At 41.8% G+C, this 14,900-nt stretch overlaps 1 protein-coding gene across 3 annotated transcripts in view; it reads left to right on the forward strand.

The window, feature by feature from the left end:
• The window catches only part of LOC115360832 (synaptic vesicle glycoprotein 2B-like), a 63,624-nt gene that overhangs the window by 30,573 nt on the left and 18,151 nt on the right, over nucleotides 1-14,900 (forward strand). For all 3 annotated transcript variants that reach the window (XM_030053984.1, XM_030053983.1, XM_030053982.1), the window contains 3 exons: nucleotides 2,263-2,946; nucleotides 4,506-4,732; nucleotides 11,862-12,042. In XM_030053984.1, the coding sequence (XP_029909844.1) occupies nucleotides 2,711-2,946; nucleotides 4,506-4,732; nucleotides 11,862-12,042 (644 nt within the window). In that variant the 5' untranslated portion in view covers nucleotides 2,263-2,710. The remainder of the gene's footprint in view (nucleotides 1-2,262; nucleotides 2,947-4,505; nucleotides 4,733-11,861; nucleotides 12,043-14,900) is intronic.

Here is a 14,900-nt window from a genome sequence, read left to right on the forward strand (position 1 = left end):
GATCATGAATATCTGTATACGCAAAATAAAGGCTGAACTCAGCTGTTTGCTGCAACACTCAGTCAGGACTCAGCAAGCGATAAAAAAGAAAAGTAATCTGTGTGTGTGTGTGTGTGTGGTATGAGCTGTCATTAAAACTCTGCATGTCCTTGTACTCACGGGAACGTCAGCTGCCATTTCATTTGATTTTACTGCATCTTCATCTTTCAATGTTAAATGTTAAAAGATAAAATATAATACTAAAACAAAATGGGCAAAACTAAACCGCAGCAAAATGATCAAAGCGTGATTACGTTTAGAAAGAAAGGCCAGCTGGAAAAGAAAAGTTTAAAGATGAGATTTAACTGAAGCAAGCAAAGTGGTAGCATCTCCTTTTTTTCTCTCCTTTGTTACACAAACCCACCCACATTTTTATTGACACAATACAGTTCAGCCACCTTTTGAGGCTGCCATAAGATGTCTTATGAAATAAGTAGGACTGAAACAGAGCAGTGAGAATAGAAGTGGAAAAGAAAAGGTACAATTTCTACGAGAGGAAGATGAAGGAAAAGAAAGGGTGTTTCCCCCCGAGGCGAGACAAATATTATTGTGTGTCAGTGTGTGTGTGTGTGTGTGTGTGTGTGTGTGTGTGTGCTGATGTGTGACTTGTACTCTTCCCTCTGTGGTTCCTATAATCACATAAAGGCCAGTGTTATGATCTGGATAACACAGAAAGTGGTTACGCTTCCTTTTGGTCACCTGATACTGCCTGGCAGAAAGAAAGAAAGAAAGAAAGAAAGAAAGAAAGGGGGGCTGTTCCTCTGGCCTTCAGATTACATTCCTTTATATATTATATTCTTTATTTCAGACACATAGTCCATATGACAATTAAAAATAAAAATAACAGGCAAAAATGAGAGGAAATACAGTGAACAGTGCTTAACCATTAAATTACCATTAAAAATATATTTCATATATATATATGCAAGCTACATATAAATATGAGACAGCATTCGAAGCCTGGATGTGAACCAATAGCCAATTATGGGGCTGATTAGGGTCATAATACTGATGTTTTCAGACACATCCAGTCGACACATAAAATTAAACATTAGTTTTAGTAACAGTGCCTGACATATTGGTACATTAGAGGACACAAACAGCTGGCTGGCAGTGTGCCACCTAGGGAACACCAAGCAGCAGCCTCATGCCACTCTGTAGGAGGAGCAGAGGTGAGCTGTATACAGAGGGCTAACATAGGCTTTGAACAGAGGATATTTAACATCTGCAGAGTACTTAGAAAATTTTCTCAGCAGCATCTTGGCCTGAGCATATATTTTACAGCACTGACGACGGATGTCACTGTCATCCATAAGATCATCTCAAAAAATATGCCCAAGATATTTTAATTCCCTCGACGTGACTAAGGAGCCCTCTGAGAGGTAAAAGACAGGAAAATTGATTTCCTCTCCTCCCTAGATCTCACAACCATGATCCTGCTTTTTTTTGGCATTATAATCTCACGGGGGCTGGAAGGTGGAGGACCCAAAAGCAGGAGCCGCAGGCAAAAAATGCTCAATGAAAAACAAAATTTAATTCACTACAAGGAACACAAGAAACTCCGGCAGGAAGCAGAACGTAACAGAACACAATGAAGCACAGCACAATGAACCGACAAGGAACAGAACTCAAAACAGGACTTAAATACACAAGAACTAATGATCAAACAAGACACACCTGGGGAAGGGGCTGGAGCACAAGACAGGAGAACACAGAGGATAGGCTGAGGTTAAACACTGGGAGGGATCAGAACAATCAGGGATGATTAACAGACACAGGACAGGTGTGGCACTGGGAGGAGCAAACAAGACACAGGTGAAATCACTAAAAAGAACCAGGCAAATGAAACACAGGAAACAGATACAAACAAAACCATGACAGAAACACACATGAAACAGAACCAAACAAAACACAAGCAACACGAAACCATGACATATAATTAATGTCATATTCTTTGCCATGTTGTGTGCCTATCCTCAACAATTGTTGTAACCCAGCAGTTTATGGAGAGAGAACAACCAGGTCGTTGACAACACCTATGAAAGTTGATTACAGACCACTTGTTTTCTTCAGCATGGGAATTTATATTTGAATACCATACTTCCATTACATGTGTAACCAATTTACAGAAACATACATGAATAAAACTGCCTAATCTACTTGAGATGTAACCTGAGTTGTTTTTTTTTTTTTGTTTGTTTGTTTGTTTGTTTGTTTTTTCAGGCACTTTCAAAACTGAAGATTTGACAAGAGACTGGAGGGACCACCACCTGCAGCAGTGCCGCCACCAAGCCTGAGAACAAGGACTCTCAAAAAATAGCACCATACAGAAAGTTGAATTTATTATGCCAAGCTCATTTATGCATTCTCACATCAGTCGCAAAATATCTGTGATCTAGAAAGGTGAACCAGCTGCTCAAAACTAGTAAATTTACAATGTTAGCTGTCAACACTGTTACTCATAATTAGCAGCCCAATTACCAGCCTGTTTACTGAATGCACTCAATACAACTAATGACTTAAATAACATAATTGATATTTTATTCTAATTAGCTCACAATGTTTAGCCATTACATCTAACTGTAGCCTTATCTAACTCACATATTCCTGAAATCAAATCCAACTTACACTGTAATATCAGCTGCTAGCGTATTTAGCTTAGTTAAGCAAGATGGCCGACCCATACCAGAACAATGTATACCACCAAGGTGGCGGTGACAGTTATGGGACTTACGGAGAAGGCGGTGTCCATGATGGATATGCTTACCAGGGAGACTACCCCCCCCAAGAGGAAGATGCAGCGAGCGACGTGACTGAAGGCCACGATGAGGAGGACCAGATGTACGAAGGAGAATATCAAGGGATTCCTCATCCTGACGAGGTGAAGGCTGCACAGAGAGCGGCAAGGTGAGAGGCAGCGCACTCGGTCCTGTGTGAATGCTCAAAACCTTTGTAGCGCCGCTTTTTAAGGCACCAACCCCCTTAGTGTCCAACTCTCTCAGGCAACAACCTCAGAAGATCCCACCTTTCTTAGACTCGAGCCTTAGAGTCCAACCATCTCAGACAGCGTCCTCTTTAGACTGCAACTGTCTTAGTTTGCAACATCTCAGACAGCAGCCTTCATAGACCCCAACTTTCTGAGGCAACCACTTCTTTAGAACCCAACCTTCTTAGACCCCAACCTCCTCAGGTGACCACTTCTTTAGACCAAAACCTTCTTAGACCCCAACCTCCTCAGGTGACCACTTCTTTAGACCAAAACCTTCTTAGACCTCAATCTCCTCAGGTGACCACTTCTTTAGACCAAAACCTTCTTAGACCTCAATCTCCTCAGGTGACCACTTCTTTAGACCAAAACCTTCTTAGACCTCAACCTCCTCAGGCAACCACTTCTTTAGACCAAAACCTTCTTAGACCCCAACCTTCTCAGGCAACAACTTCTTTAGAACCCAACCTTCTTAGACCCCAACCTTCTCAGGCAACAACTTCTTTAGAACCCAACCTTTTTAGACCCCAACCTTCTCAGGCAACCTCTTCTGTAGACCAAAACCTTCTGAGAGTCCAATTTTCTCAAACAGCAACCTTCACAGACCCCTACCTTCCTCAATCCCCTTCCTTGTTGGAGTGTTTCAGCAAACACTCCAACAAGGAAGGGGGTTGACGAACTAACAACTGTCTTGGACCCCAATCATCTAAGGTCCATCTCGTTAGGCTCCCCACCTTCTCAGACCCTAATCGTCTTGGACTCCAACTTTCCCACACCCCAACTTCCTTAGATTTTAACCTTCTCTCACCACAGTCTTAGACTCATCACTTTCCAAGTCCTAACTTTTTCCCTCCTCACGTCCTAACCCTCTCAGATCCCTAATGCCCCAAACTGTCTGCCTCACATGCACTGAGGAGAACCTGAAGGAACACTCAGGGCTAATGCCTAATGGTCAGGAGAACTTTATTTACTTCATGGCCACAGGAAATTTTCAAGGCCAATTTGTTTTGTTTGCTTGACAACTATATTTGTGTTTAAAAGAAAAGCAAAGATACCTATGCTTGTGTTGCAGCATTCATGGATTTAAATTACTTATTGGACACTATAAATATACTTTAACATCAGAGTAATTAAGCAAAATAAACACATCACACATTAAATAATACATCATATTATACAGGTATTACAGGATGTTTTAGTTTGTTTGTTTTTTTTTGTTTGTTTGTTTGTTTTTTTTAGCAGTACTGGTATTGTATTGGTCAACATTTGTTTTTGTGTTTTTATTCTCTGTAGTCCAAAATTTGGGACATACAGTAAATATACAAAATGATAAAAATCAAAAAAAAAAAAAAAATCAAAAAAAAAATCAAATCAAATCAAATCAAATCAAATCAAATCAAAATAATCATAATAATATTATATCATCATAATAATAACACATTGTCTTTGAACTTTTGAATCATCTCTGTGTGTCTTCCAGGGCTAAAGCCCGAGCAGCCGGCAGTGCAGTTTCTGAATTAGAGGAGTTATCGGAACAGTATGAGGACATCATGGAGGACTGTGGCCACGGGAAGTTCCAGTGGACGCTCTTCATGGTGCTGGGCTTGGCACTGATGGCCGACGGAGTCGAGTGTTTTGTGGTCGCATTTGTTCTGCCGTCTGCAGAGAAGGACCTCTGCCTGTCCAATGCCGACAAAGGGATACTGGGTAAGGAATTTGATGATTTGAATTCCTCATTAATTGACTAATCATCCATTTGAGATCAGATTGATTCAGATCAGTGTTGTAAGGTACAGACAGTTAGTAGTTACTCTGGTCCTACGGTTAAGAATCAGTTGAAGTGAGGACTGTTTTGACTCAATTGACAACAAAACATGGAATAAGAACATAATTATGAAAACCATGTTGACTCAAAATGTACAGGAACAGAGGGTGATGATTAGTGGACCAGCAGCACTGGGCCATGTCCTTGCCAGGTTGCAGGGTAGCTAGACACAGTGAGGTAGATGTCAGTCTTGAGGATGTAATTCTGTGAGGTAATGAGGATGTCAGCGTACAGGCCGTGGTCACAGAGTTGGTCACCGGGGCCTGTGGTGGCCATGATGCTGTCTGAACCTCAACATGCTGCAGTGGCACTGGGCGTATGAGGGGACATGTTGTGTTTTATCCTGCGTACATGAGGAGGCCACAGAGTCCTCATGACTTCTCCTCATGACGCTGGTCAGCTGTCACAGGGCTTTAACGATGGAAAAGCCACTGAACGTTGCCTCTCCTGGTTCTGATCCATGTCGTTTTATGCCCCCAGAAACACACACAAAATGGCCCTAATACACTATCATACAATTATTATATTATTATTATTATTAAGTTTTAGTGTGGTGAATGTGTGAATGTGTGGTTGCTGTATAACTAACACACCACTGAGTGTTGTGTGTAATAGTGAGCCACTAATCTTGGTGACAACACAATTATGTTTGATAGCCAAGCCAGGACTTGCAAACCAGTACAGTGATGGATGATATTGGGTTTGGATGAAAATGGAAAATCTTTTTCAAGTAATTAATCAAAGCATGCTCATCAGTGGGTTCACATTTCCAATACATTTTTTCGACACAGAAACACATCGTCATGATTTTCGGCTGTTGCTTTGCTGCCAAAATTGGTCACGAATCAAGTCAGGAGGTTCACATAATTTTCCAAATCCATTGTTAGTATTACTACAGTATTACTGATACACAGGATGACTTGCTGTAGACGAGATGCATGGCCCTGTCATCAGTCAACCATTATTTTAAGTGGAACAACCCAAGAATCTGTAATCTGATTGTATTTTTTTCAATAGCTGTTATCAAACTGTTGTGATGAACTCGCATACACGCACACACACACACACACACACACATACACACACGCACACACGCACACACACACACACACACACACTGGCAGCCAGTGCGCAGTCAATAAGTTCATGAAGCTTCCTAGAGTGGCCAGTAAATCCTCACTGTCTAATTAGCTAATGGGCACTGCGGAATCAGGAATGAATCAGCCTATTGGCGTGCGAGTGTGTGTGTGTGTGTGTGTGTGTGTGTGTGTGTGTGTGTTTGTAAAATTTATGTAATGCATGTGAGCAGTGCTGGGGAAGCTACTCAAAAAAATAGTAAAGTTGTTCAGTTGTACTTTCTTTTCTATAGAATGGAAAGGAAGAGAAGAGAAATGTAGGCAGGAAAGGAAAGGAGGCAAGAAGAAAAGAGGGAAAGGAAAGGAAAGGAAAGGAAAGGAAAGGGGCAGGTTGTTGGCAGAATGCTCTCGGTGCTGTTGTCTGTTTTCGGAGGAATAGATTAGAGATTTGGGAGGATTAAGATTCATCCCTTCCTGTTGGATCTTTGTTGTTTCTGCGCTGACACTGAAAAAAAATCCATGCCGACTTCTGATAGACAGCAGATAAATCCTTGCAACCCAGGTAATTATATGAATAATAAAAAATGCATGCCAGAGTCAGCAGCACGCTGGAACACCCGGGATTCAACAAGCAGCGAGATGAACAGCCTTGTGTGTGTGTGTGTGTGTGTGTTACCATGAATGTGAATTTTTTATGTGAATAATCAATAGGGTACATGTGACATTATGCAAACAGTTATTATTTGTTCTTGCCAGCCATCCGACCTGCAGGACCTGCAAGGAAACTTCTGGCATCTTCATCCGTCCATCATCCTTGTTTTGTTTTCATACCACATTTCAGCCTTTAATGTGTCCAAAAATCATACTACACATTACTACACACCGCTACATACTACATGCTACACACTGTTCCTGCAAGACTGACATGTGACCTACATCTGGATGTTTCCTGCTGCCTTCCACCTTCAAATCTGAAAATCAGTGAGCAAACAAAGACAAAAAACCCATATTTTCTCAAGAGATATTTTGGTTTATTTTTGGTTTCCACAAAAGCGTCGCGTCACCGTTGCCCCCAAGCTGCTCCTCCCTCTCTGCAGTGCACTGCATTGTGGGACAAAACACTGCACCAACAGAGTGTGTGTGTTGACACTCTATCACATGTGAACACACCACACATTCACAACCTGGTCAGAATGAGTATGTCTGCTTTTGGGACACAGCTCCAGTGTGTCCAGCACTCTCTCATGTATATTTACTTATCATCGGCGTAGCGGTTCCACAAACCCACAGTTCAGTTTGTATTGTGGTTTTTGGGTCACAATTTCCGGTCAAATATTGATAACAGTATATGAAATGAATAAATAAATATTCTTTTAAAGGCAAAGTGCTGAGATCGCCCTTTTTGTTAAAACCACACAGCGGCCGGTCAGTGGGCTCCAGTTTCCTGTCTCAAACAGCTGCTAACCTGAAATTTTACCAGCTGCTGAAATGATTGCATTAGTGTGGCTTTCAGTGGAGAGCAGATAGATAGATAACAGTAGAGAAAAGTGGAGCGGGTAAAAGTGGGTAGAGAGAAGTTACTGCAGAGCAAAATGATTTTCGATGTGATTGAATTTAATTCCTCATCCTCTAAGCAGCAAATGAGAGCAGAGCGCCGTGTTACTGCAGTAGATAGAAGAGACTGAGACCCAAACAGAGAGACGGAGAAAGACAAAGAGGAAGAAATGTGGGGAGAGAACTCGAGCAGAGAAAAGGGGGAGCAGTGAGGACGGACAGATGGACAAGATAGAATCAGTGTGGTGGAAAGAAAAAAGCGCACAATTATTCCGTTTTTTTTTTTTTTCTTTCTTGTTTTCTGCCAGACAGCCTCCACCCTGTCTGCTGCTGAGTCAGCTTGTTTCGGAGGGGGAGGGGTGGAGGGGGGGGTGAGGTTTTGGAAAGGTGACAGAGCACCACAGTCGTTTCTCTCACCGCAGCGTTGAGGACGTTTCACTGGGCCTCGCCGGCATCCACGCAAAAAACATCTGCCAAAGCACTGAGATGAACAACATTTCACATGTATTTCATGCCAAATACTAACTGACTATTGCATCTCTGTGTGTGTGTGTGTGTGTGTGTGTGTGTGTTTGACATTCTTAACGCTCCCAAAGCTATAAAGGAGCAACAGGTACGCACAAATGACCAGGCTTTTTTCTAGACTTTTGGAAGGGAGTGTTAGCGTTGTGGATCAGTACAGCTTCTCCCCAGCAGGTAAACTCAGGTGTTACTGATGACATGAATGAAGGATCTGCTCTGTGTCGCTCTAACAGAGCCAGAGCTGTTCATGCCGGCTCGCTGGAAACACCCTGCTAACCTTTAAATGGAACAGAACCATCATTAATGTCATTCATTTCCTCTCCACTGACTTACATAGCACCATTAAGTCCCAAAACCACATTTTAGTGCTTAAATGAACGCAAACAAAGCAGATTATGCAAAAAAAATTTAAAAAAAAATTAAAAAAATTGGAAAGTAGATCTGGCTGGAAACTAAGCTAATAATCTGCCTTGTTTACATTTGTTCAGAAGTGTTATATTGGAAGCTATTTTGCAATGGAAGTGAACACAGAAATGTGCACTAATTAAGCATAATTGTTCACAAATTTGTCAGACCACTGTGGTGCCAGGACACGCTCTGCATGAGCTGTGCATCAGACGAGCTCAGCCTGGATCTTTCGCTCGGTGCCGACACGGTGACAGCAGCCAGCGATGTACCTGGAAACACCTGGAAATACTCTGAGTGACACGAGCCAAAGCCTGTGCCAGCTCTATTCAGTTCTGTCTCTATGAGTTAATTTCTATCACTGCTGCTGTAATTCCTATTGGTCACCAACAGAGGGCGCACATCCCACTCCAGTCATATGTTAGCCCCCTAAAAACCCCCTAAAATAACAAGGTGTGGCACGATTTCTTCCTCTTACCGTTCACTCTAAATAGCCTCAAAGTAAGACAAATATTTTTTCCATACTGAGTCCGATATTCTAAGCCCAAATGTCAGTGTCTTGTGCATCATTTCATAGACTTTTCCTTATTATTAATTAAGGCATATTAGGCATTTTGGGAAACCTTGGGATCTAAACTTCAATTTAAAACAAATTTCTGTGAGAACACCAGCTGTACAAAATGTATTTGTAAGCTTGCAGCCATGGTGGAAGGGAGCACATTGAGGCTGCATCATCCACAGCGTCACTGCAGTCGGACGTATGGAGCTGGAAAATGAACAGATGTGTTTGGTGAGTGGCTGCGTGACATGGAGCACGCAGCCCAGCTCAAACTGCAGGGATGCTCGGCTCTCTCCAACACATCTCACGAGACCGCTCTCCACAAGGACGTACAGTTACATGTCGCTTATTATTCATGTGAAAAGCCCTCAGATCTTTTCAGCAGATATAACAAGACAGAATGATTTGAATGTTTCTCTCCCTCGCTGCTCTTTCCCATTTTCCTTTTTTCTTCTCAGCTTTCCTGCTCCTCGCTGTTGTTTCTCTCACCGTTTCTTCTCTCCCTCCTTTTTGTTGCCTCCTCTTTCTGTGCCGTTTCCTCCTCTCTTCCTCCTCTCCTCATCTCCTCTATCGCTCCTGACTCCTGTCTGTCTCAACCAGTCCTCCCATCTCACACCATCCTCCAGTTTGGCTCAGAGCAGTGCTGTAGAATAGCAGACTGTGTTTTGCTGTGTGTGTGTGTGTGTGTGTGTGTGTGTGTGTGTGTGTGTGTGTGTGTGTTCTGAGTCAGCAGAGACAGAGTCAGTCAGAGCGATCAATATTGTCTGTCCTGACCTTGGGAAGTTTGGCCGTAGAGCTATATTGTGTTCTGTGTGGCTCTTTCCATCCAACACTTATCTCTGGTGCAGATTTACACACCTGTCCTTCTGAGTTTTTGGATGCATGTTTTTACATATCTGCTGCATGTATTATAATTTGATTTTCATATTTTTTTTACTGAGACTGTGAAATTGCATACAACATGGAGTGATAAAAAAAAAACAATATCACAGAAAAATAATGTTTTTCACCCACCGAGGGTTACATGCAGCCCCAACAAACAGCAAGCAGAGACTTCAGCATTCCATGTAGAGTCGAGTTATAGTTGCTGTAAAAATGCATTCATTAGATTTGCACCTGTATCAGCTCCACAGCGTCCAGGAGGTTAACAGGTGTCTTGTCTGGGCCGGACTTATCAAAGGTCTCTGTAAAGTCCACAGTATCTGTGTACTTTATGCACAAAGACACAGTGGCCATATTTGATTTCTGTCATGTTTGCGGTGGGAAAACTTGCCTGGAAGAAATCAACACAGATGGAAACGAGGCGAAACTCTGTCTTTGGGCACAAAGAAGCATCAGAACGCTGCTCGGATGTGATGATCTGAGCAGAGCTGCACTCTCAGAAAATAAAGCATATAAGCACATGTGGACCCTTCACATTCCTTATTAGTCCCCTGGTGGTTTGTACCTTATAGAGTCCTGTTTCTGTATTATAACTACAGTATTGACTGGAGGATTGTAATACCTATTTTTCATATCCACAATTCCACAAAACTTATTTCATTTCACAGCGACTCAGTCATATCGAGCCTTATTGACTGATGGATTGATTGATTGTTGTTACTTCATGTTGTTAATGCTCTATTTATCCTCAAAATGACTGGGTACAGTTCTCAATACTGACAGCATTTATAATCCCACTGAATTCCATAATAATAGGATGTTGTAGTAATAAGATCCCAGCGTTATGATTCTTATTCATGCTTATCCGTGTTTCTTTGGATTTATGCTCATCTTGGGAGGGTCAGAGGCGCAGAGCTCTCTCAGCATTAGTCACATGGTTTTTCAGAAAGCATCTTTCTCTGGAAATCTTAAGCTGTAACTTCAGCAATCAGTTGCTTCATGTTGTCAACATTCAACCACATCCCCTTCACTCTTATTAATTATTAACTTTTTACAATCTGTAGAACCTCTCGTGCTGCTTATGTTTAGCTGTGCATCTTCGACAGTCAGATTGTTGATTTTTAAGCTGAACTGGTGCGGAGATGAGTATAATCCTGACTCCTATATTAAAGGATGAATTTGGTGCATATTGCCTAATTTTTTATGCAAAGATGGGTTGTGAGTGTTCCTGCTTCCATCTGTTGCACTCTCTGCCAGGTTAGAGAGTTTCCCACCTCAGGTATGACCTAAATCAAATTTGTCTGCATTTTTAATAAACTGAAAACGCTGTGAAACAGTGAGAATCAGTCATTTTTTTTTATTTAAAATGCAACTGGCAACATCATTAGCAAGTAGGCATGATTGTTCCTGAAGTAGTTACATAACACCTGCAGTAGCCATGATTTTAGCTGTGTGTGTGTGTGTGTGTGTGTGTGTGTGTGTGTGTGTGTGTGTGTCAGTGCATAGATGGGGTTTGAAAATCTTCCACTCAATATGCTTACTCATCCTGTCACAAGTCTCCCCCTGTAGCACGGCCATCTGCAGCAGCACTGCATCTTGGGATGCCATGCTGCCAGCGTGCCGGTCTTTGGCGCCGGTCGCACTTGGCGTTGGCAGAAGCCGGTGCATTATCTAATTTCAACAAGATTATTCCACTCTGCGAGGTCTTGAAATGTTAAGGCCAAAATGAGCCCAGTGCCATGACGATATCACACTTTATCATATTAAAGGGGGAAGCCGCCAGTTTTTTGGTTTAATGTCGTAACATCAACATTTGTCAGCGACACAGGAGGGAGGAGAGAGATGACAAGGCAACAGCGGCAGGATTTTCACAGTGATCGCCGACTATTCCAACGTCTGACACTGCCAGACTGAATCCTTGGAAAAGCCGACAAAATCCAGGCACTGGATTTATCATAACCCTGTCTCACTCTCTGTCTCTCTCTCTCTCTCTCTCTCTGTCTCTCTCTCCAGGGCTGATTGTCTTCTTGGGCATGATGGTGGGAGCGTTCGTCTGGGGCGGCCTGGCAGATAAAATCGGGCGTCGCCGCTGTCTGATCGTGGCACTCGCCATAAACTGTGTGTTCACCTTCCTGTCGTCATTCGCCCAGGGCTACGGCTTCTTCCTCTTCTTCAGGCTCTTCTCTGGCATGGGGTAACACACACACACACACACACACACACACACACACATTTCTTCTCTATTTGCTGTTTGGTAAAGCCAAGCAGCACGTTTCTCTGGCTTCACAGAAATAAGATGGAGAACTTTCAGTCTTACCACCTTGAATGTACACATCAGTGTTTAAGTATGACATCGAAACAATATAATAGCAAACACAAACAGATTTTTTTTTTTTAATATCAGGGTCTGTTGGGTAAAATCACCTCTTATCTGTGTTTGCAACTTAATGAAAGCCAATTTTGGGGGTCAAGAACATGAAAAACTTTGAAAACCTCTGCGTTGTGACATTAAAAGTCATCATATGTACTCATTTTAAAGAAAAAGACTGCTACAAAAGTGTGTGGCCCTTACCTGGATGTCCAAAAGTGGAGTGAGCAGGTTTTCACGTGACAACAGCGAGACGCACATCAGCGAGTGTGGAGCTGCGCATCAGCGCAGAGCTCCATCTCAGAATAACTGCAGCCTGTAGGGATACACACACACACACACACAGAGAGAGAGAGAGAGAGAGAGAGAGAGAGAGAAATGAGGTCACATACTGAGCAGAGAGATATGGTATACAGCAACAACCACCACAAGGGGGTGCAGTGGGGCAATGGGTCTTTCCAGCAGATGGACACACACACACACACAAACACACACGCAAGCACAGGCACACACACATGTTCACATGTGCTACCAATAAAAAAAAGTTACATTTTGTGATGATCCTTCAACATATAGTCCCCTGATCTAAAATACAGTCAAAAATTCATAATTGCTCGTTTTTAAATGAATGACCGTGAATTCCAAATATAAGTGAAAAATCTGTGATATTGAGTTGGATGAAAAGCTGTAATACAGAATTGGGTGAAAATGTATATTATTATTTATTATTATATTATTTACTTTATGCTTTACAAACTAGACAAGAGGAGGGTTCAGTTCCTCTTACGTTTGTTGTTCAGAAAAGAGGCGATGAAAAATCAAAAAACTATACAGTACTGCACATAGCCTCAGGTTTATCTGAAAGTGGACACTGATAATGTGCGAATAGAAAACAGGCATGGAAGGGTGCAGAAACCACGGAAAGAGAGCCAAGAACAAAAACAAAAACTGCGAGTTAAAAAAGAAATATGCATTTTTCAAGTGTGAATAGTGGAGTGACAAATGAAGAAAAAGCAAGAGATGAACGATGCTGTCAGTGCTGTCATCAGAGACGCACACTCAAGCTAACTTTCTGTTTGGTTGACTTTGCAATGCTTTGTTTACTATGAAGCAACATTTCAAGTGATTTTCAGAGGTAAAAAAGACCAAGAAGTAGAGGAGAATATGTCGCTTCTCCCACCAGCTGTTTTGAAAAGTCTTCTGCTGTCCGCCCAACAACGTAGAGAAGGACCTCAGTGTCAGCCAGGCAGGAGGTCAGGCCACTGTTTGATTATTTTAGAGTCAAATCATCTCTTAAAGACCTTTTTTCATGCTGACCCTGCAACAAGTGATTTACAGAAGCAAGCCCACAAATCTGGATGAAAACAGCTCGTAACATAAAGGACAGTTCAAACAAGAACTAGATCATGAGTTTGAACACTCAAAGCAAGATAAAGTAACTTGTTAAGAGAGGGTGACTTTGAGCACGCACTCGAAATCATTCAAAATCACACTTCTAAGAGCAACTGCCACTTCCTCAACCTAGTGTGACCACTAAATCCATGACCCTTCTCTGTACAAAATGCACTGTTTCTTAAATAAATCCTTGACTCACACGGTCCTGGACTACAGTCGGGCTGCATTTCCACACTCCTTCACTCACCTTATCGCCCTCCCTCAGTGGAGTTTGCTGGGTGGAATTTACTACACATCTTCAGAAACCTATTTTGCTTCAGATGTAAGTCATATTAATCTTGTAACCATTCAGAAACAAAGAGCGTCTCTGAGAGGCAGTATGGATGCTGCAGTATCTCACGCAGGCACGTCAAAGAGTGCAGAAACAGAAATAAGCATGCTAATAAAAACAGATAATAAAAATAAAAAACAAATGCTACTACTACTACTACTACTACTACTAATATTAGTAATAATTATAGTAATAGTAGTATTAGTAGTATCAGGCTGTTGTTACTGTATTATTAATATTTTGAAAGCTGATTTCAGTTTAGGCCAGCTATTCATTCATTCATTCACTCATTCCATCCTTCTTTGCCTCCCTCAGTCATCCATCCATTTAGATCAGGGCTGTTCAATTAGCTCAGTTGGGTTTGATTTTAAAAGCAGGAAATGTAGCTGAGCCACACTTCTTCAGCAGCCTATTGAAGGCCTTTTCTTCAGGCCTTCAATGTGACAAATTCCAAACAAACAAGGTGAATTTAGGTAGAGTTAGTAATATTTATTATTTTACAGTAATATTGCTAATAAATTTCAAACAAGATGGATTTAGGTAGAGTTAGCAATATTTATTATTTTACAGTAGCCTAATATTGCTAATAAATTATGTAATATTAGCAATGTTACAGTAATCAATAACATTATTTCTCTCTCTGTGAGGTCCAGGTAATTAACTACATTTACATTCAAGAAATAAAAACTCCCCAAAAACCCCGATTTAACGGGGGGAAAATGGGGGCCATCTGAGAATTACAGTTACCATTAAAACTCCCCAAAAACCCCGTTGTAACAGGGAAGATGGGTGCCATCCGGGAATAACAGTTAGCAATAAAACTCCCCAAAAACCCCGCTTTAAGAGGGGGAAAATGGGAGCCATCTGGGAATAACAGTTACCATTAAAACTCCCCAAAAACCCCGCTTTAAGAGGGAGAAAATGGGAGCCATCTGGGAATAACAGTTACCATTAAAAC

This window comes from Myripristis murdjan, chromosome 6, assembly GCF_902150065.1.
Source record: "Myripristis murdjan chromosome 6, fMyrMur1.1, whole genome shotgun sequence".
NCBI classification, from domain to species: Eukaryota; Metazoa; Chordata; class Actinopteri; order Holocentriformes; family Holocentridae; genus Myripristis; species Myripristis murdjan.